This window comes from Ptychodera flava, chromosome 13 (genome assembly GCF_041260155.1).
Source record: "Ptychodera flava strain L36383 chromosome 13, AS_Pfla_20210202, whole genome shotgun sequence".
NCBI lineage: Eukaryota > Metazoa > Hemichordata > Enteropneusta > Ptychoderidae > Ptychodera > Ptychodera flava.
Window position 1 is genome coordinate 31,598,338 of NC_091940.1, and position 27,381 is coordinate 31,625,718.

The 27,381-nt window shown below is 39.6% G+C and overlaps 1 protein-coding gene across 1 annotated transcript; it reads right to left on the minus strand.

The window, feature by feature from the left end:
* Positions 1-27,381, minus strand: LOC139148757 (cystathionine gamma-lyase-like). Its single transcript, XM_070720216.1, has 3 exons — positions 27,237-27,381; positions 2,421-2,634; positions 1-282 (listed from the first exon to the last, which is right to left on the minus strand). The coding sequence occupies exons 1-3, from the start codon at positions 27,371-27,373 to the stop codon at positions 106-108; spliced, it is 528 nt and encodes a 175-aa protein (XP_070576317.1). The 5' UTR covers positions 27,374-27,381; the 3' UTR covers positions 1-105.

Here is a 27,381-nt window from a genome sequence, read left to right on the forward strand (position 1 = left end):
ACGAAAACAACTCGGTGATGTGAGCGACAAGAAAGAATAGAAAACTGTTTGTGTCAGTTTCATACTGTTGTTGAAGTTGACAACCCAAAATTGTTCGTACAAGTGCTACTGGAATCTTATTACCAGGTGGTCTCCGGCATTCAGTGTCGCCAACAGGGATGTAGTAATTGCAGCCATGCCGCTGGCAAACAGCAGACCCCCAACACCGCCTTCCAGTTTGTTGATCACCTCAGCCGTTGCCTGACATGTGTGGTTGCCGAAGCGACTGTAAACGTACTCATTCTGGAAGCGAATAAGAAGTGTAACAGGGTCAAAGGTCATTGCAATATTATTGTGTTAATTCACTCGTCCATGTTAAATAAATACCATCATTTATGATCACTGACAGTTAAAATGTGTATATGTCATATACGTACACTTTTACGTCAAGTATACGTGTAAAAGTTATTATTTTATGAAAACAAACGTTTCAAAATCCATGTAACGTGATTTAAATTATGGCCAAGGACAAATTAACAATCACATTAGCGAAAGATGAGCAAAATTTATACTCCTCACAATATCCAGCGTCAGTATTGAAAAACTTGAATATGAAGTTTTATCAACAAAACTCTTGATTTCCAGAAAAAAAACTGAATTCAGTGAAAGGGACATTAGCAGTGATGAGTTTTCAGTATTTTGAAAATCACTAAAATTCTGATGTCAACGATAACAATTTGATACGATACGAAAAATTTATTGCCATTATTTACATGAGACTTCAGAAAATCGTTTTGCTGTTGTCGCCCAATACAACATTATACACTAAGTCAAAACGCTTTAAAGACGGACAATAAAACCAAAACAGAAATACCAAGGAAACACGGGTAAAAATTAAAAGACAAAATCACATGTATACAGGTAGCTCGAAGTAAAATACGAGTGCAACTTAAAAATTGCGATCTGACAGTATTTTACTGTAACAGCACTGGGATAAAGACGAATGCTAAAACGTGCGGTATTGGCTTTCAAAGACTAATAGCGCCGTCCAGAGCGGAATAATTGAAATAAATCATGAGTTGGATGAGTGTTTTAGTCGATGGTGTGTGAGGACTGTTAGCGTCAGCGATAGATATTAAGCTTATCAAGTGACGGTAGATCTGTGTCAATAATCCTAGATGCAGTAGTAACAATTTCACTTAATTGTGTTTTCTCTTGCTGACATAATGAGCCAAACCAAATAGTGATTGAAAAAAGTTAACACACTTTCGATAAAAATGAATCATGGTATTCTTACCGATTCCAAACTTCATCGACTGCTTCAAAAAATAAAGGCTTTGCAAAATAATTTTGGTGATATTATCAGTATACGTATGCCATATTAAGTCATTCGAATTGTACTTCCGAGGAACTAAAACACAATCAACAATCTCGATCGGAGTGCCATTTATAACAAGAGGTTCGGCGACAGCTTTGTTCTTTCGAAAATCGATGACAATTTCTTTGGTCTTAGAAACATGAAGTTCAAGATTATTTTCCGAGCACCAACCGACAAGAATGTCAACTTGTTTACGATAAGACGTTTCGTCGACATTGTTTTCTAACCCTTTAACGGTAGTATCGTCTGAAGGTTTAATCAATGAAGTGGTTCATTCGTGACTAGAAACTCAATCATGAGTATACGGGAAGTAAAGGAATTGCGACAAAACGCTCTTCTTGAGGTGCGTCTGTATTGAGTACAAGAGACGAAGACATGGTATTACCTATATTAACAATTTGTGGTCTGTGTAACAGAAAATAGAAAATCAATAAATTAATGGAATCCACAAAATCGATATCTGTTAAGTTTGCCGAAAAAACTTGAATGGGGAGTATCGTATCGAAGGCCATGCTGAAGTATACAAACAACATTCTGACATATCTATTTGGTTTATCCAAGTGTTCAAGTGCATAATGGATACCTAGAAAGACGGCATCTTCAACAGATCTGTTTTAGCGAATAGCAAAATTGAAATGGGTCAGACAATGAACTGATATTTTGGCGCAGTGGGGAACTTTACGTTGTTCAAGAGAGAGGGATTGGAGATGTCCATGAAGATGCCAGAGAATTGGTGAGCACAGTTTCTGAACAGAGTGACGTGGTGAGATTTTGTCAAGGAACTGCTGCTTTCTTGACATTCATGCGATTGAACTGACTTTGAACTTGACACATGTACAGGCTGTGTTTGACTGGCTGATTTGTGTGTGTTTTAATGCGTCAAATAGTGGAACAAGAAGGTGTGGTTGATTTACAGATCAAAAGTACTGAAAATATCGTCAAAACTTATCCCCTTCGACGGGAAAAACATGTCTTTCTTTATCTGTTAAATTAATAAGGCCAAACAGAGCTACTCAACATTGGTCTCATTCTCAGAGATAGAACCTGGGGGTGGCTCACTTACTTTAATAGCATCTGCAAAATCATCGCACTTTTCAACTTCATAGGTTGTCGCCAAAGAGATTGGCGCCACCACCGGCTTGGCCAGCGTTGCTTTGTTCTCAGGCAGGGAATTTGCTGCAATGGTTTCCACATGCAATTCTGCATTGCGATCTGATACATCACCATTGAGTGTAGAACCAACCGATCCATGTTTAGAGTTGACTTTCTTCAGGGGACTCGAAAGAAAAAAGAATTAAATTTAGTAAATTTCCGTTTAGTATTACCGATATAGCATCGTTGTTATATTCATCAAACGTCAGTATTTAACCACAGTAACGTAACCATAGTATTTTAACATTTATGTTTTCCACAGTAAAGCTTGAATAACAAAAAAGACCCTTTCTAAAAAAATCCCATTTGAAATCGTCGATACACGGGTCACGGGGACAATACAAATGAAAGTAAATTTTGAATGGTTGTGACGGTGCCACAATATTTTCGGCAAAGACTTTTCACTAGCGGCTATTGTGGCATACGTGGTCCTTGGTTTCTGAAAACTCCTGCTATTTTCCCATCTCTTTTTTACGTATAATAACGGCTTGTCGAAGTCATGTACAAAGAATTTGGGATAGGCTTTCCATAAATGTAGGTATTGTTTGTCTGGTGTAGGTTCAGGCCAGGACTCTTATTGGATGAGTAACGATAATCTTAAAAAGAATTTAAAACATTCTAACAATTTAATATTGGATTTTGGCATAATTAAGTCTGAGAATTTTTCAGTTATGATCTGTCGCGTAGTTTCTGTCAACTTCAAAATTCCTGTAATAACTTGTATGATATCCAAGCAATCAGTGCTAAAATAATCACCACTTTTTGCAAAGATTGGGGAAAAAATTGGAACTAGAATTCCATGCATGCAGTAGAAATAAAACTGATTGTCACCAATAAAGTTTGAGTTCCTTCGCAACATTTTAACGGTAGATTAATCCCAAGAGGAGTTGACAAAATTTTAAGAAGAACTTCAAAATCTTTAAAAACTAATGTAATCTTGTCCGATCTAATCGATAGCTCAGATATTGAGTGTAACGAGCTCCTTAATACAGAAGCCTTGCGAACGTTGATTTGTTCACAGTCCATCTATCAAATGAGAATGACAAAACGCACAAGATAACAATTCGAACTTAGGAGGCGAAGCAGAACTCTTAGATACTGTAACTGTTGAGTCAGCAACAAATGACGGTCTAACGATGAATAAAGAACAGGTACAGTACAGGTGCACGTTTCAGTGCACGTTTATTTGCGTTTCTAGGCCTCCGGCCCATATGCAAAGGAGTTACAGAAAATATAATAGTCTGTAAGTAAATGACAGGTATAAAAGGTACAGGTAGCAATACACGAAATAAACTCAGAGTTACGATGTAAATACACATAATTGGATACAAACAATATAAAAGTATTATTATGTTTCTTGCTGCAACAGATTTGTTCTGAATTTGAAAGCTTTTTGTACAAAATAACAGAGATTAATAATCACATTAGAACGGCTGGATCTCATAAGCTGCACAAACTTGTTGAAATTTGGTTCAACAATTGAAAAGTTAGGCAAATATAGAATCCTCAAATTGTTGTATGCTGGACATTCCAAAAGAAAATGACACTCATCTTCAATAACATTCATTTGGCAAACTTTACAAAGTCTGGCTGATGTGTCAATACCACGATGTCTGCCTTCCTCCATTGCTAGAGGGAGCACCGAACATCGAAAACAGGTAAAAATCTGAATAGCTTTATAATTACAATTTAAAAGTAAATGTTTCTCTGGTTCAAGTAAACCCTTGAATTGACTATATACATGTAGTTTCGGTTTTGTTGATAAGTTGCCCTTCCATTGTTGTTTTAAAGTGTCTACAATTCTCAAGTCAAACATAGATAAAAATACTTGTTTATTTCCTATTTCCTGTGAGATCCACGCATATCCAAACCCATATGAAAACATGATATTTTTGATGGAACTCGCCCATGTGTTTCTTCCTAAATTGTCAAGATTGTACAACATTTTATATGCCTGCCTTGGGATTCTATCAGGAGATAACTCAAGCAGATTCACCCAAAAACGAATACAACGTTTTAATGTATGGTAGTATATTGGAAGACGACCACATTCTCCCATAACAGCTTCATTTGTTGTTTGACGTGGTACACCCAGAAACTGGCGACACCACTTTCTCTGGATTTTCTCTAAAACATCATAATACTGGAAGCCCCATATCTCAGATCAATAACTTAAAATTGGTAAAATCATTGAATCGAATAATTTAAAATGAGAATGAAAAGGTAAGTATTCTAGCTTTCGTCGGGTAATTGACAACATATTGAGGGCTTTACTGGCTTGACTTGCTAGTGTTTGTACAGCTTTCGACCAGATATTTCTGGAAGATAAAAGCAAGCCAAGGTTTTTGTAATATGAAACGACATTGACTGGAGTGCCACCAAACTGCCAATTTTCAAATCTTGCTCGATGACCACCTTTGCGGAAAATCATTACCTTTGTTTTCTCCAGATTCACTTTCATTTGCCACTTCGAGCAGAAATTGTAAAGGATGTCAATAAGATTTTGTAAATTTCTGACTGAATCCGCAAAGATGACAATGTCGTCTGCATAGAGCAAAGCAAAAAGGTCACATAAATCTTGCGTCAATTGAATACCCATGTGACCTGATTCCATAAACATAGAATTCAATTCTTCAATGAAAAGACTGAACAGAAGTGGGCTAAGAATGCAGCCTTGTCTCACACCAGCCGGGCAGTCAAAATACTCTGATGTTACATTACCACATCTTACACATGACTTAATGTTGCTATACATAGATTGTAAAATAAAATACATTTTTCCTTTAACTCCAAGTGACATGAGTTTGTACAGTAAAAGAGAATGATTAACTCTGTCAAAAGCTTTGGAAAAATCAACAAAAAGACAGTAAAGTTTCCCACGTCTGATACTCAGGTATTTTTGGATAATAGCATGTAAAACAAAAATATTATCTATGGTACTGTGATTCTTTCGGAAACCGGCTTGACAATCAGAAATTATGTTTGTTTTATCTGACCACTTGGTTAATCTACTATTTAAAATGGAGGTAAAAATTTTTCCCAGAACATTGAGGAGAGATATACCCCTATAATTATTGACATCAGTTTTTACACCTTTCTAAAATAATGGAATGACAATTGCAACAGTCCACTCAGAAGGAAAGTTTCCCGAATTGAAAATAAAGTTGAAAATTTCGACTAAAACAGGTAAAATAACTTCAGCTGCATATTTGTAAAACTCAACAGGTAGTCCATCTGGACCAGGAGCTTTACCTGATTTCATTTTCTTTAAGCAAATCAAAATTTCATTCTCAGATATTGGGCTATTCAGAATATCATTGACGTCATCATATACGTCATCGTCTACTTCCCTTAGATCTGAATACAAGTTTATCTCTTCTTCTACAGAATGCAAAAACTCTACATCCCCTTGAGTGACATCATGACATTCTTGATACAATGAACTGAAATAATCATACCACTCATGAATACTAATATCACTGGATGTATATCCTCCCTTACTTCTTAAAACAGATTTCAAAATTAACCAAAATTCAGATGAATTCCCTGTTGCAGCAACTCGAAATTGGTTTCTAACTCTGTTTTGATAATCCTGTTTGCTTAATTTGCAAGTTTGTTTGAATTTCTTTCTAGCATTTTTATAATCAGCCAATGCAATCGCTGACCCTGTCTGTCTGAAAATTTTTAATTTGTCATACACCAATCGTTTTGCTTTCTGACAGGGAATTCCAAACCAAGATGGCTGTCTAATCAGTTTCGGATTTCGTGGTTTTTGATGGCGACCATCAGCACCTGCCATCTGGAGCGCTTCGTTAATTTTCAAAATAGCACTATTTGTATTTGGTAAACTGTTTCTTGATTCCTCAAGAAGATTCTGTACATGAATAGAAGTGATTTTTTCTTTGAAAGATTTACTGCATTGCTCTGACATGTGATAACGAATAGAGTGTGAACGGTCATTGACACAGGTTTTGCTCTTTTGAGAGTGAGCTTTTGCAGAATGAATATAACAGCTGACAGGAAAATGGTCCGATTCTATCCTGGAGAGAATATCGAACCGGTTTACATAATTGAAAAGCTCTGGTGACATCATTATATAATCAACCACACTGCAACCTTGTGAGTTTATGCATGTCACATTACCAACCTTGTCATTGGCAAGTCGACCATTAACAATATGTAGATTAAAATTCTTACAGATGTTAAGTAAGCATTTGCCAGCCTCATTCAAAATCAAATCTTTTGAATTTCTCGGAATGTGAAAACTGGATGGGTTATACATAGAATCTTCAAAAGGAAGGTGGTCAATAGTGTCATCCAAAATGAAGTCAGCCTCCGTACCCGTCCTGGCATTGAAATCACCTCCCACTATAACATAACTATCTGAATGTACAGTATATAAATGCAGCAACTGATTTTCAAAATTGTCAAGTCTATCTAAAATACATTCTGGACGGAAATAGCAGCACCCAACAACAACACATCTTTATCGAAATGAAATAAATTTTTATCTAAATTAAAACAAAAATACAATTTTCCAGATTGCAAGCTACTTTTTTAACATTTCGGGCGATACTTTTCTTGATATAAAGAGCTGTACCGCCACTTGGTCTCCCTTTAGAACTACAACGAGAGGCTGGATATGTGTATACAACGTAGTTATCCAAAAAATCAACCTTGTCTTTATCGGTACAGAATGTTTCGATTAAACCAATTATGTCATAATTAGAACACAAAGCAATAAATTCAGAATTATTCACCTTAGATTTTAGACCTCTAATGTTCCACACTAGAATTGAAATATTTGACTGGTTTGGACCTTGGCCACCAGTAGTAAAGTAAACGTGGACAACTGGGATTAATAAGAATTTTACACCCCATTTTATTCATTTATCTACATGAAGCGAAGGAAAAATTAACCATCCATGTAACTAAAGTATGACCCTGACCTATATACGAACTCACGCACGCGCAGCAGTGCATTGTCCTGAACTAAGCGGGGAAATTCCCTGCTGAGCATGTTTATACATGTACGGGAAATTCCGTGTGAGTCATCACCATCAAACTAGCCTATATAAAGGACCCCGTTGTCAGTCAGTTGCGGAGTCTAGCTGATGTTGAACACGAAGTTCCTATCGGTACGAACTAAATTTCATATCCATTCAATCCATAATGTCTTAGGTATCTTTCCAGAGGTGGACTAAATCCTTCTTGTTTTTGAATTTCTAGCGCCTGATGAAATATGTCCTGAATAAGTTCTGACCCCGGAGCCTCTGTTGTTGCGCCTTTTTCTTGTATTTGTGTAAGCAGCTGTTTATATTGAACATAATAATGTTTATATTTCTCTCGTCTCTTTGCTACACCAGTTTTCCCTTGTATTACATCAATAACAACACCTGGTATAGGAGTTAAGGCTAACAGTACCGGAACTGTTGGAATTGCTGCTATTACAGCAGAGCTTACAAGAATTCCCTTAGTAATATTGAGAGCCATATCAATTCGACCCATTAATTTATAACTTCGTCGATATGCAGCACTTGTTCTTTCTATGTAATCAGCCAATTGTTCAACGCTTTCAACAACTGAGATGTGCATTTTTTACTGTATATGTAAGGGATTATAAAAATAATTGTAGTAATATAGAAAGACAATATGGCAGAAGGAGGAGAAGAAAATATAGCACTCCAGGATTTCGATGATGCAAATGTAAATGACGATGATGATGCTACTGCTGAAACAACTTTTTCCTATGATGATGATACCTTTGCAGAAGCCGGTCCTTCCCAGGCTGGCTCACGCGATAGCCCGCAGGTGGATCCTTCGACTAGACATAGAGTAGAACTTACAAAGCAAGAGGCTGAACGACTCTTAAACAAATATAAGATTACTAATACGGATGCACGAAACGAATTTATTTTAAATTCTAAGATTGAAGGTGGTGAACTTTATTATAAAGAAATCAGAGTTACACAAGATAAAAGAAGTAGATTTTTAGAGAAATCTACGTTAAAAAAGAGGGCAGGAGGTTCTGAATTTATAAATAAAGTATACGGATGGAGTGGAGTCGAAAGCGCAGAGCCCGAATATGTGAGTCGTACATTGTATTCTGTAGATGTGGAAAACGATAAAATACCGGCTGAGAAGATGACGCCAGAAGACATGGGTATATACAAAGATAAACTGACAGAGTTACGACAAGATGCCTCTGGTAATGCAGATAAAATACAAGCTTTTGAAAATAAAATCGAAAAATGGAACAATCTAAACCCGAATATAGAGCTATTAATGATGAATTAAGGATTGCGAATATGCGTATTAGCGACCTTAACAACGAAAAAGTTAAAATAAGGCTATTGAAAAGAAAAGCTGAAAAACAGTTAAAGGAAATTCCTGAAGATCACACCCAAGGAAAAGAAAAAAGCCAAGAAACTACTAGCTGAACTCATAACAAGAGAAGCTAAAGTTGACAATCGAATTGAATACGAACATGGTAAGATCAGTGAGGCACGTGAAAGTCTGGCTACGACTAGGTCTCTTCGTGATGTAATTTCCGATCCAGAATTGTCACTCAGGCTGAAGCTGACAGAATTATTTAAACGAAATGGTATAACAATCGCTGCAATACTGACTGCCCTTGGAATGACAATATCAACAATTGCCCTGGCTGTGACTAGAGGAGGAGGGGGAGGAGGGGGAGCAGGAGCAGGAACTGGCGGGTCTGGTTCAGGTCCACCCAAAGTATATACAAAAGCGAAAGAAATTGTAAAGCAATTTGGCGAATGGTTAAAAACATTGGCCGCAAAAAGTGCTGCTGCAATACCAGGTTTAATCGGTTCCCTCGTCAGTTTTCTATTAAAAACAGCAGGATCGGTTGTCGGATTTGTTGGAGAACAGCTATGGATATTTTTAACTGGATTAACATTAGTCATTATAAATAAAATTATGTATTAATATATCACACACCCCTACGGCATCAACATGTTTGGTGAAAAGAATATTGCAAAGTTTCTTTCTAAAAATAAAGACCTGTTTGGTTTCTCTGTCGAATTGGAATGGTGCAAACTCCGACGAGTAAATCGACATATACTTCGAGCAAATCCAGGTGTCCGACTCAAAGATGATAATCTATATCATAACATTTTAGCTTTCGTGAAGGAATGTCAGAAGACTAACTTCTTTAAGCGACTAGAATTCATAGCTGTATTCCAGGATACTGAGGATGACCAAGAGGCTCATCATCTCCAAGAATATTGGGTTCTTCGATTGATTCGCGACACAGGCAATCGATTTATCTTTCAGTCAGACGGAAATATTTACGTAAAGATGTGATTTGAATTTTTTTCTTCTAAGTAATTTATATACACGAAGTGAAACTTAAGATGTGATTAATTTTCTTTTCAACTGTAATTTCTTTTTTCTTCTACTATATACATTACACGAAAAATGGGGTACGATAGAACATTATCACCGACTTTCACCAACCGAATACCGAATGGAACAAAGTCAGAAAGAACTCATCACGTGATTGCTCATAATCCAAGTGAGGCAGATCCAGGCCAGACACTTATCATACGATGTCCGAAGTTAGAAAGCGGAGTACTCTTAGTTCCAGATACTTTCGACCTGGTTTTTGATCTCGAAGTAATGGGAGATGAATATAACCGAGTAGTACAAAATGTTGCAAAAAATTTGGTGGAGCGTATGAAACTCACATTTGAGGGTCAGACACTTTTCGATTTGAATAAATATAACCTTATTGAATGTTATCGCGATCTCTTCAAACATAAAAAGGAGAGAACGAACATGACACTGTACGGAATTCAGAACGAAAATCTAAGAAAATTAAGAAGCGGTTCGACCGATGGAGATCAAAACGTCGTGGGCGATAAGTTACTTTTCGACACATATAAAACAAAATATGCTATTCGTCTCACTCACCCCCTAATAACAGGTCATGGAGTTGCATATCCAAAAGCGTTAGGGAGTCATATTGAATGGGAAATTACGTTGGCACCCGCCCCCCAATTACTTGTCAGTAATCAGGTTGTTACAACCAATTATAAATTAAAAAACATTCAAATGGAATACGAGACAATTTCTGACCTCGATCTCGCGAGGTCAACTGCTGGTTATTACAACGGTGGAAAAAGTTACCTTTACGAGCATATACATTATTTTAGAACAATCCCATTCAAAGAATCGGACACAGTTATCAATGAAAATATAAATGTACCACGACGTAGCATTAGAGGTATCGCAATACTCTTCACTAAAAATCAGAATCAGACAGAACTGAACAGTGAACTTTTCTTTAACCCCTCCATTGAATCTGTGTCTGTAATGATTGAAGGCATTGCAAATAAAGTGTACGCTCAGAAGATGATACCAAGACAATTTTGGCGAGAGGTGCGACGGTATTTGCTGAAGATAAAGATTGGTGTGAAATTGACATAGATGAAGTTGATTATTTGAAGAATAAATCTGTCTGTTTATTGATCTGCGTAGCTTTAAAGATATTGAGTTTCATGGAAATGGTTTAAAAGTAATGAACACAAAGGACGGAATTCAACTTGAGATCCTGAAGAAAGATGGCTCGTGGGGTGGCGATGACGCTCACAATGATAATATATTTGCCCACATTATGTTATCAGTGATGCCCTGGTCTCTATTGAAAATAGTAGATTAATGTCTTTACAATATTAACCATGACCCGTCGTCCGTCCTATCGGCCATGTTTCTGCCAGCCATTCGCCCGTGTCTGGATTATATAACTGCACACGTTTGATATCATTTGGCGCCATCATGATTTTACTACGCTTTTCACTACGGATTTCTCCAGCCTTTTTCCGTACAAACTGTACAAACTGTGCCGGCTCCGGCTTCTTCCCAGTTTCAAACAGATCTTTATAATCTTCAAAGTTCAAATGTTTTCTAACACAAACATCTTTCACCCCTTTATTTTTTTTCGTCTCCGAAGTTGGAGTTCGAAAAGCATACACTTTCGAGCGTATGCCGACAAAATCAAGAATAGGTTCACCATTCAACTCATCTTTAAATTTACCTATCACTTTTTTATTAATCTTCGGAAAGTTGGGGGCCACCATGGCCCCACTCATCCCACTAGTATCATATATAGACTTCTCACCATTCTTTTCAACATCTTCCCGAACTATATCATTGAAAGTTACGTCCGGGTCCGGGATCGGCACACTGTAAACAAAACTATCAGTATCCATGTAGGCTAATCGTATTCCAGGGAACTGGGTCCGAAAGTAATTGTAATGCGTCTCATACATAAGCAGCTTAGAAAGTTCCAGTACTGCGGCGCCGATGAAAACTGGTTTTACATATCTATGCTCATCCGTTTTCAGTTCCAGTAGGGCACTGTCGCAGGAATCGCCATCCTCTTCGGAAGTTATGAAAGTTATATGTTTCATCTTTGGATTATACTTCTGAATCTTTTACGGCCACTATCCGTACCGTTCCAGTCCGAAACAAATTTAAAGTCTCTGTACTTTCGAACATCTTCTATTGTCTTACCGAACATTGCATTATTCATCAGCTTATAGAAATTCTTTTCGAAATCTGTCCTCCCCTTTGTCCTCATTTTAGTGTTAAAGTCAATATATTTCGCGAGACATGGAGCTTCATCGAAAGCAAGCACCCGATAAATCTTTTTCAATCTCATTCCCATCCGAAGATAGAATTCCAGCAACTTGTAGTGTAAGACATAGGACTCTCTATCCATCACACTTGTAATCAGTCGACCGCCCTGCCTCGGAAATTCATAGTGATGCGGTGCTAATGGCAAATCGCTGTGTTCTTCATGTAATTCGGGGGGATATTCTAAGTCTACTTCTAGAAAACTTGGCGGAAAGGTGGAACCAGGTCCCCCCGCTCCGGCTCCGCCCCCCGCTCCCCCTCGGCGGCCCATTCCTCCCACTCTTCCATCGTCATCCAATGAAGTCCGCCCGTAGGCATTGCCTGACTCATTGCCCAGCCGTAGAGATTGTTTGCATCGAGATATTTTATTTCGGTCATCGGCTTCTCTGGGTCGTAATTCCCGTAAGCAGGATGATTTGTCTGTAAATAATGAATATTACACTGGCTGATACCTCCTCGTATTCCCCTCTGAATGAATTTCATCTGCTCAGCATCTTGAATGAGTTTAAATTTATTACCCGTGTAAAGTAACATAGCATCCCATGTCAAGCCAGGCGCTGACATATAGTGGGCTGGATCTAACTTATATGCTTCTAAACATGTGTCACGAAAATTTTCGAATATATTTGCAAGAAGGAGAACGTCAGTCTCACAATAGAATTCCATATAATCACGAATCGTCTTACACTCAACTTCGTCCCATACTCGCAAAGCATGTTCGTAATCGGACTCTGAAATCCCCTCTTCCGTCAATTCGCTATAAAATTCCCCCTCTCTGGGAGCTCACCCTCTCCCAGTCTGTCAACTGAGTCTAAATATTCATACGGGAAGAAACCTTTCGCCTTTGAATGTCCGGGTACGAAAGTGGGGCCGCCGTCCACCCATCCTCCGGCACAGTTTTTGCCAACTTCGCCAATGACCCCATCATCAACTGAGCACTGTCCATAAACTTTATAGAAAAGAAACGTTTCTTTATCTCCCTCTTCCCTCCGGCAACAACAATTGAGGCGTGAAAAATAAATGTTTTCGAGAGACCCATAATTCCTCCATTGCTCGTCTTAGCTATGATTTTAGGCTCTGGTCCGGAACCCCATCATCTCCTTCGGTAACGATTTCATGTAATTCTTTCAAAATAAAAGAACCATCGTATCCCTTGAGGTTGTGAAAGTAGATAGGAATGGTTCTCGACGGCCGGCATCCTTCGCAATAGAAGGTCGCCTCCTCCTTCACTACTCGGTATCCTGCCGGCTCTCCACATGCAATACAGACTGGATCACATCCGTCGCGCCGGTAATTAGAAGGATCCCTCATCGGTATTATTTTCCAATAATACGATTTAGAATAATACTCGACCCGTTCTTTCATATCCTTTAGAAAGTCTGTAACACAGGAGAGACCTGTGAATGTTCTTTTACCATAAACAGTGGGTCGGCCCGGGCCTCGTTCCGAAGGTCCCCCCCACCCCCGTTCCACCATAACATACGAAAGACAAATTGGAATGTGTCGGCCAGTGCCCCTCTCAATAATTGCCTCAGTATCTGCATAGACGACGTAGGGAGAAGGAACCTTCTTCCGATGTCCTTCGAATTGACACACTTCCTTAGGAAAACTGGCTGGGCAGTGTCTGTTCCACAGTATACCTGATGTTTTTCTAATTCTTCTGTTGACTTAAAACCTCTTTTACAAACCATACAAATACACTTCCGTCTGCGCTCATTCTTTCGATTAGTACGAGAATTACGAAGGCGATTTTCCGCAGTAATTGGTACGAAGTGAGAACGGCCGCCGTCTTCGCCAACTATCAGTAAGATATTTGCTATTTGATTCCTATCGGCTTCACCTTCGGAATGGGCACTATATAACACAGTTATGTCGGACGGGGGAGCGGGATCATTTTCGTAGATCTGAAATACTTGAAGTTTGATGCCTGGATTTTGCTGCTCGAAGCGCCTGAATACAGTCAGATCGGCGGGCGTAGGAAAGGGAATACCTTCCCAACAGTAGTCAGCCATAAATGGGGCGTACGTATTCCATTTTCTCCTTACCTGACCACATTTCTTTTCACGAAACTCGGGGTCGGCCAACTTTAAACTTGCTACGATGGCGTATTGAAAACAGTTCTCGCTGCCCGAAGGTAGCACCAGATCGCTAACACAATGCTTATTTTTTAACCATCTGGGAAGTTGGACTGCGCCAGCCCCAGCCCCGAGTAAAACTTCTACTAGAATTACTTCAAAATTAAGTATCTCCTCGAGAACGAGACCAGAACCCTCAACATTTTCAATTGTATCAAGCATACGATCGTAGCGATCTATTAATTGTTGCCCCACATCCAATCCCTGATCCTCTTACATCTTTTGTGTATGTATCATTTAATTTAACATACAATGAACGCGATTGTGTATTACCAGTTTTCGGATCCGATAATTTGACTTCCATTTCGGTATAAACAGAGTACATCTTTCGTTCCGAATGGACCATACCTTCAATATCCACCAGCTCCCCGATATCCTTGACTCGCTTGACTTCAGGAAATTTTTTTTGTAAAACTGCTCCCTTGAATGCTGTATGTAAACTGGCCATCTTTATGATATATACTATCCTAAAATTTTTAAAATGAAAAAATAATTATTCTATGATAGGTCATCAAAATCCACTATAATATTTTTGGCAGCATTTATTTTTTATATATCTCGCCTAATCTTTCTAAGTCGACTAGTTCTTCCACATCTTGAATTTCTGGTTTATTAGGCGCAGCACAAAATATTAATCTCTCAACAGTGAAAGAAAGAGCACGCTTACTTAAGCGCGGTTTAAATGCTAAGAATTCTATCTTACTACCTTTTCGGATATTACGAGGTACAATAGCAGGATTTTCTCGGACTGTAGTAACGGGCTCACTGTTTTAAAACCGCAGTCAATTTCTTGAACCATATCAATACATGTAGCGAAATCGTGATTTCTCCCTCTCCCTCTTTTAAACTGAAATTTAAAATACGCCACTGGCTGAGGCCCCTCGCTCCCTCGCTTCCGATACACTTTAGATGGATTGTAAAATCCAGTAGTATTCTTGGAGTGAGCGGCCAGGCTTGCAGCATAACTTTTAGCAGTGCTTGCATCGAAACTTTCACCTAGGGTACGGAATATTATTAAATCAGTAAACTTTTGAAGACTCGGTTGCCAACGAACACACATTTCATCGCATGTAGCAGGATCGTTGGATCCATATTTAGGTCCGATGTTGAAAACCACTTCTAGCTCACTGTCTACATATATGAAAGGATCTACATATTCACCAAATACTAATTTGCCTCCATCATCAATTTTGATGTTTTCTCCGGTTTCAAGTATTTTTATTGCAGTTGAAATAGAAAGGATTGTCATTGTCTATCGTATATATCTTAATAAAAATAATTTAAAAAAATTTTTTCTATGATATAGTATCCTAAAATGTCATACATATTCATAAATGGACCAACTGGAAGTGGTAAGAGTTACGATGCAGTAAATTTGGATCCGTATCACGTACCAGAATTTGACACTAGTTTTTCCAGCAACATTGCCGACTTTTATAATGGGCGCTCCCCCGTTTCGATTGCCGATTTTCAGAATCAGTTTATAGAACATACTCTTAGTTTACAATGTCAGGCTGGGAGGAGGAGGGAGGTTTCCCTCCCTTCAGAACAATACATTATTTGTGACTCTTCCATAATTCAACATCTGACTTTTTCTCGAATCCGGGGCGTTTCCACGGAGTGGGAAGAAAAAAAATTGTTTCTAGAGCATTTGACCATTTACCCAGTTTCATTATCATATTCAAAGATATGCCTTGGGATTATTGCAGGCGGAATGTGTTGACTCGAGCCAGGTCGTACGAAATAGCCGCCTTAGAAGAACTAGAAGAGATTCACAATAAGTTCAAACAGACTTTCTTAGAAATTTGCCACGACTACAGACTTCCATGTTTGGTAATTCGGAACGCTCTTACCCCCTCGTTCTCAAGAATATACTTAATCCAACAATTGATACCGAGACAGTCGGACCAGTAGAATATCCACGAGCTTTTGACTTTGGAATTGCATGGAGCGGCGGCAGCCAGGGATTTTTAATAGACGGTTTCAAGGAGGAGGAACTTGAAAAAGCGTACTTCCCACCTAGTCAAGAACAACTAGAACAACCTCGAGTCTCACTAAAGAACCTACACAAACTTCTTAACGCTTGTGAATCTGTGTGTGCTTATAATGCTTCGTTTGACCTACGAGCACTTGACATTATGAAACCCTACGGTTCTGAAAGGGACTTTGAAGTTACTTGTCTATGGCTCATGTCAGTTGTGTACATTATACTTCAACCAGAACTTATCGATAAAGCTGAACAAGGGGGACTCGAAAGAACGGACTATGGCAACATGAGAAGTCGCTTTGAAGATCTTGCAAACTTAATATGTTCAGGAACTGAGGGGGTACCACCTCATCCACATACGGCCGAAAAAGATGCAGTAAGTGAACATTACTTACGACAGTACATGATAAATACTTGGCCAGGTGGGGGTGGAAGTGGGGTGGTAAACTGACACTTTCGGCTTCAAGAAATTAAGACTTTTTCCATGGTACTTATTGAATAACTTTCGTAAATACTTACGTTAGTACTTACGTAGTACTTGACAAGTACCATGGACAGGAACTTACGAAGTACTTACGTAGTACCAGCACAGGAACTTACGAAGTTCTAATAACATTTTCCTCCGGCTCCCAACTATTGAAACTTTCTGGATAACCTTTCCATTTTATCAGATAATATTTCTTTCCTCTAATTTTTTTCGTCTTCAAAATTCGTTCTACTCTGTACAGCTCGTCGGCTCCCCGGGCGCTCTGAAGTTCATCGGAGTAGAAAGTGCCGAGTATTTCCTCTCCATTCAGATCTTTTATTTTGTAAACTGGTGGCGTTCCCAAGCCAGCTGCGTACACAACTTTTGAAACTACGAAAATCTCCTCTGTCCAATTTGGCAAATATCCTTTCTTAAAAGTGGTCTTGTATTTTGTAATTCGGACACGTTCTCCCGGCTTGAATTCAGGGTTGGCTCCCCCGGCTGCCAACTCAGGACCGAATAGTGTATAAAATGCCTGCCAATCGTTCTCCTCTGTTACGTCCCTGGGTTTCATTTTGATACTTCCGTGTACGGTGTTATTGTAATTCTCAAGAAGTTCTGGTAGAATGGGGAGCCAGGAACGTGTCTGTTTATATGTAAAGTATTTCCACATCATCGTCTTGAGGGTTCGATTAAAACGTTCAACGACGCTAGCTTTTTTGTCACTGTAGGTGTGAAACCAATGAATGCCTGACTCCTCCAACCACCCCTGCATTTTTCGGTTGTAAATTCCCGCCCCTCATCTGTCTGAAGTTTGTCGGGCCTTCTCCCGGATTTCTTAATCACGTCTTGTAGCGCCTGTAACGTATCATCAGCCGTTTTTGACTGTATCGGCCTGGCCCATGCATATTTACTGAGTACATCGATTACTGTTAGCATGTATCGAATGTTACGATTCTCTTTTGCGAATGATGAAGGGAATTCCACGAGATCCGCTTCCATTGAGCGTCTATCGATGTTACAAAAACGCGTCGGCCTCCCCGGAAGGCACCCCCACGAGTACGAGGTACCGGTTTATGTAGATTATAAGTTAGCTGAGTTTTTAACCACTCCTGCACCTCTTTCTTGGTCACTTTCAGTCCGCTGGCCCGTGCTGCGTCATATAATTTTGTACACCTCCAAAACCAGTTTTCGGGTTGTAATATAATTCTCTAAGAGTTCCTTCGGCGGAGCCTTCGGCTTCAGCTTCCATAATTGCTATATTATACGAATAATTTTATGTCGTACGGATTCCGTAAACGAAATACTAGTTTACTGAATGGCCTACTTTCAATTGCTTGATTAGGCCCACGGCTTCCCGTTCTGACACCTCCATTCCATATTCTTTTATAATAGTTTTGTTGTCTATCTTGTTCGGTGTGTAAAATAGTACTAACATCTGTATGTTTTCCCTAAATGGTTTACTAATACTAGTATATTGTTGAGTCAGAACCAGACAGATAATCCGTCGTGCCTTGCGCTGAAACCAAGTTGGACTAAAACGTTACTGCGCTTCTTCATATCTTTGGACGAGGCGCAGTCATCGAGGATTATTAAAGTGTTCGTTCCAGCCCATTCTTTATGCACGTAGGTTAATGTATCATCCACTGCATCGAGTCCGACTGGAAATATAAACACATTATCATCGGTGAAAATGAATCTTCTATTATACGCTTTATTATTCATGAATGTTGGGCAAATGAATATCACATATTCGAATTTCCTTAAGTACGGACCGGTGAGGAGGTCCAACATAAATTCTGTTTTGCCAGAATATGTCGGTCCAGTTATAATCATGTTGAATGGTGGGGTTACGTATATTGACATTTCCTCTGGATCTATATACTGTAAATTAATGAATCTCTTCTAGTTCTTTTAAGTTACTGGTTCGAGTTAGATGAAACCCAGTCACATCGACAGCATCTGAATGAACTATATAGTTAGTGACTTTATTCCAGTACCTACAATAGTAATGAATATTGCTAAAGATAACAAACCAATTTTACCATATTCGTGAATAGGGTCTGCAGATGCTGCCCGTTCCGGGGGGAGGGGAGGGGGTCCCCGAGTCGTGTCATTGTGAGGTGACTCTCCGGACTCGTCCTGCCACTTCACAGGATCTCCCCCCTCCTCCCCTCCTTCCATCTCGTGTACAGCACTTTCTCGAACTTCCGTGTTTATATCACCGTTCACCCCGAAGGACATAGATTCTGTAGCGTATTGCAATTCATTATTATAACCTGAGATCGCCGGGCCCGAAAGGATGACCATCTCAGACGGTAAGAGAAGTAAATTTGGTGAGACTGCCATATCAAGTTTGACACCAGTATTCATTATTGTGTCTTGATATCGCCTATAACTAATTACTTTGTCGGTATTGCAAATTTCATCTTCGAGGAGAACACCGAATCTTTTCGGACTTGCTCTGCACTGCCAGTATCGCCCACTATGGTACTACGAATATTTGCTTGTGCGCCAAGTATGCAATATACGTAGGCTTCAAGGCTTTCATTGAGGCGGGCGAGACCGGCCTTTGTTAGTCCCGAGTCTCCTGTCAGAGGAATGAAACTATTGTATTGTCCCTCCGATCCATCATTTCGGAAGAAAAATAGTGTGGGTCTGTCTTTGTCGGGCAGTACATGTTTTTTCTTTCCAAAAATGGTATGTGTATAGAAAACGCCTCCGTCGGCGGAGAGGAAAAAGTCATGACCGTTGTATATCGCTTTTGGCTGTCGAACGGGACCACGATTAGTGTAATATTCATAACCATAACCAAGACCTTTATTTTGACCTTTTCGATAACGAAAGTCGGACTTCGTTGGACTTATATTTCCAAATTCTGTACAGAGAAGTTCATATTGGACGAGATTGTATGGATTGTCGCCGCTTTGAAGGTGGGGGTATCGTCTGGAAGTGCAACGCCCATTTCGTGAAGGATCCGACGTATTGTAAAGTATACATGGAAACGGCAGAATGATCGTATTTGCGGAGGAAATTTCTTATCGAAGAGATGGGCGAATGATATACCACAACCAGTAGTGCTGCACCATACGGCGAAATTTAATTGCTGGTCCCAGTATTTCATCTTTGGGCCGCCCAGCCAGACATTACTTTCTTTCGCTGATCGATGAGTGATTACGTTATCTTTGAACACATCCCGAGGATGGAAAGTAAATTTATCTGTCGGCGTTACATATATTTCTAAGTCCATGAGAATAGGTTTTATTCCCCCGTCCGGTTTGGAAGGGGGGGTATCAGCATGCTGTACTGTCGGTACGCTCGTCTTATTCAATTGAAAAGCAACTGGGAATAGGTCTGTACTCATTATTCGTGTTTCTATATACAGATAGATTTAAATGGAGGAGAATTTTCTCGGAATCCCTGTCGGAACGATTTCTTTAGGGGTACTAACATTCCAGACTATGTTAATACTTTATTTCGGATTCAGGTTTAAACGAATTTTTTATTTTTTACTAAGAATAGATAACATACTGCAAACAATGGAGAATTTAATAAAGTCATCGGCAGCGGCAAATATGGCAGCGCATTCCGAAGGGGCTTCGGCACCTTCAGCGCCTTCGGACGCTCAATCCATAATAGAGACAAAACGTGAAAAAATACTCTGTGTCATCGCAAGTGGTCAAAGCAAGTTATTTTTTGGTAAGGAGATTTCAGTTGCTGACGTAGAAAAATGGAAAGATGAAACGGTGGTTAAAGCCTTCAAAATGTACGAAGCGAAATACAGTTCTCTTATAAGTGATACCATCACTCAAAGTTTCATAGATCTAGGAGCCCGCGCAATTAGTCAGGTAGTTCCAATCGATGATCGAGATAACTATGCCACTGATCTTAAAAGGATTTTATTCTAAACAGTGAAATAAAACGATTATCAGGGCGGATAGCGTACACGTGGGGGCCTGTGATTGCTCTAATTTCCACCGGTTTAATTACGGGTAAACATTTAAATTTTAAAAAAATCGGGTTTAATATAGTACCTGAAATAAATGGATTCAACTTCGCCGACTCAGCAAACGGCTCCGCCAGGGACTCCGTCAGAAGCCCCGCCGACGGAGCCCACACCGCAAACGGAAACGACTCCGACACAGCGCAACATAGAGAAAGTGACGTTACCGCCGAAGCATCCAGGGAGAGTTGCTTCAGGGAAGCGACTAGCGGAATGGAACAGGCAAAACAGGGAGAAGAAACTAAAAGCAATGGAGGGGAATGGGGGGGAGCGATGCGGTAGCAGACCTACCGCCTACAATGAAAGAACAGTGTGATAATAATTCACGCTGGTATAATAAATGTTATCTTGTTTTAGGAATTGTGGGAGTTTCATTGACTGCATTAGGGCTATATTGGGGGCGTGCTCGACATTATTGTTCCGTCCGGAAAGATCCTCCACAGAAAGCGAAAAAAAAAAGAGCACGTAGCAGCTCCATCCGGAACAGTTCCGACAGGGGTTCCGAGAGGGAGGGGAGGGGGAGGGGAGGGGAGGGGGTGTTCCCAGCTCCTCTACATTGTATGAGATGGATTAACTCCCCATATTTTTTATTTTTATTTTTTATTTTATATACTAGTCAGCAATCATGGATATTAAAACAGTTGTAAACACAATGTACGATGGAATTGTAATCGCAGGACTTGCGATGGGATATCTTATGATCTCCAGCAAATTTCTGAAAATAGAGGTTGGCGATCCAAGTCGACCAAATTTAACTCGCTTGGCAAAATTAGGCGGTGCGACTGCTGCCGCGGTTGCGACCAAAGATCTCCTTGAACAGAAAAATATTATTCCTGCAGAACCTTATACTTCGTAATGGGCACCTTCGGAATATTATTCATCGAACATTTATACTTAGTAATATATACATACAACGTACAACGATGATCATTTGGATTGAAAGCAAAACAGGTGAACTGTTACTGTTAATTTTTACCCTTGTATTGACACGACACAGTTTACGAAGATAAGACTGCTAGAGTGCGGACTATATAATTCATGGCATAACATAACATCGACGAATAATGTAATAAAATATCAAGAAGGTGACCAACCGAAGAAGACTAAATCAATACGTCCAGGTAACTACAATATCGATACGTTAAACAAAGCAATCGGGTTGAAGCAAAAAATTAATTTTGAAAAACATCTGCCGACAACCATGTTTATCTAACTTTGGCTAAAGATATTAAAGTCTATTTCAATGCCACAGGTAGCTTCGCCAACGTCGTCGGCTTTTCAGATAAACCTGAGAACAACCCAGTTATAAAAAGTACTATGAGTCCGAAGAAAGTGGATTTCTTAACAGTCACTAAATATATAGTTCATTCAGATGTAGTCGATGTTACTGGAAATTATGTTTCATTTGGTTCGGGTGCCTCCGGAGGATACATACAGGGGAAAGTATCGAACTGTTTACAAATACTTCCCATCCGGGATACGAGAGAAATAAGTGAAAAGGTTACTTACGATTTTAAAAACGGAGCAATTTCTATGCCATTGAGAAAAGGGGGAGATTACATGAATTCAATTCGTATCTGGATAACGGATCAGGATGGAAACATGATCGATTTCAATAACTGGCCAATTAGCTTTTGTATTGAATTATTGTAGTCCCGAAGCGGGCCCCTACCGGTGTAACCCTATCGGAAGATAAACCATCCCACGACCAATCCTCCAGCAATATAGATCATCTCATATTTCTTTTGCTCAGGACTGGGCTGATAATAATCTGAGAATTGAACTTCTTTGCCTGACGTAGAGTTGCTTTGCACCGCTTCTGCTTCTTCCAGGATTTCTGCATCTGTATCTCTTAATTCTGCCGCAGCATGTGCGTCCTTTGCCTGATTTTCTCTTTCCCAGTCAGCCTGTAGTAGTCTTTTTTCTGACCAGACGTTGCGATCATGTTCAAATTTTTCTAATGCTTTATCATGTCGGACCTTCTCTTCAATAAGAGCATCACCATTACCGGAAAGCTTTTGTCCGATAATATTTCCTCCTGTGAATGCCGTTGCATTTAATACAGCACCGAGAACTGTCATTCCTATAGCTGAAGCCATGGTTGTGTATATTACAAGGTATTATTTTAATTTTCACTGTATATAGGTCCCTACGGAGTATGTCTGATCCAAGTGGCTTCGGTCTAGGTACAATTCGTATGCAAATCTTGAGCTTGAAGATCTGAGTGATGTTAAAGTTAACAATAATACTAAGATGGCTGCTAATCATAATAAGGATTACGTCCTTCGTTATAAAGACCGCGAAAAATATTTCGTTTAGCCAATGCCGCGGTGCAATCCCACGAACATGCTGTAGAATTTTCCGAACTTAAAGACATTGATGAAACTGTAATTGACGCCACAAAGGCTTCGAATGATCCTACTCCTTTTGCTCTGACATGGGATGGGGATAGTCAGAAATTCATGCCTTATAATGTGCCGCGTAACATCTTAGATATATTGGATAGTGAAATTGCAGGAGGTGTTGCTGAACCACCAGGAACTCCGAATGTGATTTATTTTGATAGCAATGTAAACAAATATAAATTGTTAGATTTTCGTAGTTGGCTTACTCCTACAAATCCATACATTGCACTTCTTGGTATACCAATTCATCTTAAAATTAGTCCTCTTAATACAATAATGAAGGCAGATAATACACTAAGAAGGTGGATAAACGAGGGGGAGAATTATTGCTCGTATACAGCTAGCGGAGTTCCAGTTAGATTATTTTGGGACACAACTTTAAAGAAACTGGGTCTTAAAAGTGTCGGTGATGAGGCAGCTGTTCTCACTTTACAGACAGTAAATCAACAGATGACTGATAATATGAAAATACTTCAACATGGTACAGTTCTCATTAGATGTGTAAAGTTAGCTACTGGAGATGAATTTGACGATTTGGTTGGATATTATGCTATGAAAACAGATAACAGAACAACTTGTGATATTATCATAAGTATTGATAAAGATCGGGAGGGGAAATGAGTATTGAATGTTTTGTTGGTGGGAATAGAATAGAGAACGACTTAGGAACTACATTTGTACGTAGAGATAAAAGAGTGAACACTTTAGATATCAGTACCATTCATCTGAAACGTCTCATATTATTTGAAGTAATGGTCTTCCGTCACATTTTAAGTTCAGAGGAAATTACTAAAATTTTATCTATCAGGTGAACAAGTTCGTACCGATAGGAACTTCGTGTTCAACATCAGCTAGACTCCGCGACCGGCCGGCCGGACTGACAACGGGGGTCCTTTATATAGGCTAGTTTGATGGTGATGACTCACACGGAATTTCCCGTACATGTTATAAACATGCTCAGCAGGGAATTTCCCGCTTAGTTCAGGACAATGCACTGCTGCGCGTGCGTGAGTTCGTATATAGGTCAGGGTCATACTTTAGTTACATGGATGGTTAAATTTTCCTTCGCTTCATGTAGATAAATGAATAAAATGGGGTGTAAAATTCTTATTAATCACCAGTTGTCCACGTTTACTTTACTACTGCCACCTCCCTAGCGCGTAGACTGTCCTGATTGGGCAACCTTCTCCGGAATTTCATCAACTTGATAGATTGTTTTGGTGCCTTCTTCGTTGATGCACGTGAGCTTGTCATAACGGATGAATGTTTTTAAAGCCGGGTTTCTTCAAGTAGAGATCTCCGGAACATCAGGAGCTTGGAACGAATATTTCTCATTCGTTTGGAGAAGTCTTCACTAATGCTGATGTTACTGTTTTTCAGTTTGTTGGCATTTCGTAGAACATTGGATTTGTCCTTGAATTTGACGAACATAGCGATAATTGGCCGGGCTCCTCGTATCAACGGTGCATATGTTATACGATGTACTCTTTCGAATTCGATATCTTCAGTAATTTCCAGGTTGTTTTTCAGTACAGATTTAACTTTTTCTTCAGATGTGTCCCAGCTCTCATTTGTGCCGTCTTGCTCGATGCCATAAAACACGAGATTATTTCTTCTTCCTCTATTTTCCAGGTCGTCATTAGCACGTTTAAGCTGGTTATTTTCTTCTCGTAATTCATCTAGTGTGGTTTTCAGTCCAGCGAATGTACTAGGGTTGGCTTCCATTTCTGTCATTTTCGTTGTGTTTTGTTGTAGTTGTTCGCGGAATTCAGACATTTCGTCCTCAATGTTGTCCATTCTGTTCTGCATTACTTCTAACTTTTCGTGTATGTGCTGAGATTCCGTTATTAGTCTGTCAAGTTTCTCATCGATACCTGAAATATCGGCCTTTGTAGCCAGTTCCGTTCCTGGACCAGTAGTTGTACCTGCTGACCTTAGTGTGGGTCCGGGATTTCTCTCAACATTTCCAGCAATGACTAGCAGGCTAACCAGGCAGAGCTTGATGGAGAGTGACACCTGGCTGTTCAACAAAGGTATGACAAGGGCGGCCATCTTGGGTACTTTCCTCTGCCTGTCTGGGTCGCCACCGGCAAATCCGCCAATTTTAGCTCGATACTGCTCAAGACCTACACCCATCTTGTTTCAAAAAGGCCAGCTGTATGTTATAAATGCATCTATGCTGAAAGCTTACTTGAGTCCCAAAACACAAATTGCTATTTCAAGAAATTACGCGGAGCCGATCTCCATACCTGCCATCTCTGTCTCAGTTACGTAAGGTCCCTAAAGAACAGGTGGCCATCCATGAAAGATATTTCTAGAAATGTCTTCATACCACTAAACAGACTGTCTTACTACGAATATAATCTCGACCCTCATTCTAAATCTTTCATTTATAATCGAGAAAATGTTTGATGCTTTTAGATGTTATCAAGCCTGATATACACTGTGATAGTTTTCCTGAGTGATTTGTCCTACCATATTCGCCTGTCAAACCATGAACCAAAACCTGTCCAATACAGTGTATTTTGACTGACTTTGCCTTTTGAAGACCCCTAACTACACATACAAACATAACTTCCAATGCCTCGTCTGGCTACGACATACAAAAGCATCGTGAATTTACTGACGTATGACCAGATGGGGATAGAAATATGTGCCGCAGCGGTGAGCGTTAAGGTGACCTTCAGGTCTGACGGCGATAGAATGTGACGTAGCGGTGAGAGTTAAGGTGACCTTCAGGTCTGACGGCGATAGAATGTGACGCAGCGGTGTGTTAAGGTGACCTTCAGGTCTGACGTTCCCTTGATTTTGAATTACGTGACGTAAAGGGGTTGACCTGAATAACTTTGATTGTCGTGCACTATTGGTTACACGAATGCCACGTATGGCCTGTAAAAAGTGACGATCCCTTTCAAATCGTTAAGTTTCTACACACTCTCCGTTGGTTAAAATAATGTTTGTCCTTGAGGAAAGGCTTATTGTGTTACTGGTAGATCGAATTTCAACAACATTTACCGAGTTTGCAATCTCTTTTTATGCAAATGAGCAACACATATCGATTCCCGTTTTGTTTCCTAGGAACAAGAAAAAGTTAAAAAAATAGAGTGAATCTCAAATATCTCTTCGTTACTTGGACGACCTTTGGCTACGGTAACAATTTTATGGGCTGAGCTAAACTTGCCAGCAGAATTATTTATGAGTAAATCTTGATTTGGTGAAACACCTTGTTTCAGGTCATGATATCCGGGAAGGTCGTATCTCGTCAGGGCATTATATGGTTTGCATTGGACCGCTGGTACACGGTCTTAGAACAGACGGATCTGAACCATGTTCAAAGTCGAAGTAAAAGTTCTACACGGATATTTGCATAATATCGATTGCTTACGTTTGGAAGATTTCCACCATCGGACTCATGACTTGCGTGTAAAACAAGCAATTAAGTTATCATTACCAACTATCAAATAAACCTTACATAAATACAATAGTCTCCAAACTTGAAGTCTTTTAAATTTTAGCATTTACGAACAAAACTGTCGATGAGAAAAGATAAGTTCCCTGACATTCTACAAGACACTGATTTATTAAAGCATAGAAATGAAAGATGTCATACAAAATGATGGTACTCAGTGGTTAGGTGATAGTCAGAATCTTACTGGTTGGAAATTTCATTTTTCGATGGAGAGAACGGCCTACTTTCTACCAGCTCAAGCAGTTTCGCGAACACAATGCTACTTGACGGAAATACGAAGACGATTGGGCTTCACTGGGTTGACGGTGCAGTCATGCTCTATGTCGTGCAGAAGAGGACAAGGTATGTGAAGATTGAGATTTCACAACGTCGTAGAATGCCATCGTACAACTAGTGAGTGGCCACAGATTGTGCTTGGCAGTGTACATCTGATTGCAATCTCGACCATGAGTCTCAATAAAATATCAACTTATCATCATAGACAGTAGTAATTTTGTTTAGTTCTATCATATTTTCAAATTTCATTGTGTTCGCTAAAATCAAAGAAAACTAAAACTCAAGATCACTCTAATACTAACACCACGTCCAGTGTTACCTACCTCCGTTTGTGAGACACTATTTCTTCCCTCGTTTTGTATTCGGCCTTCACAGTATCGTGGCTGCGGGTCAACCAAGGCTTGGACACTGAGTGCGTGTTATCAGGGAGAGATGGTAGCCGGTATGCATGGTAGTACATACTGCTGC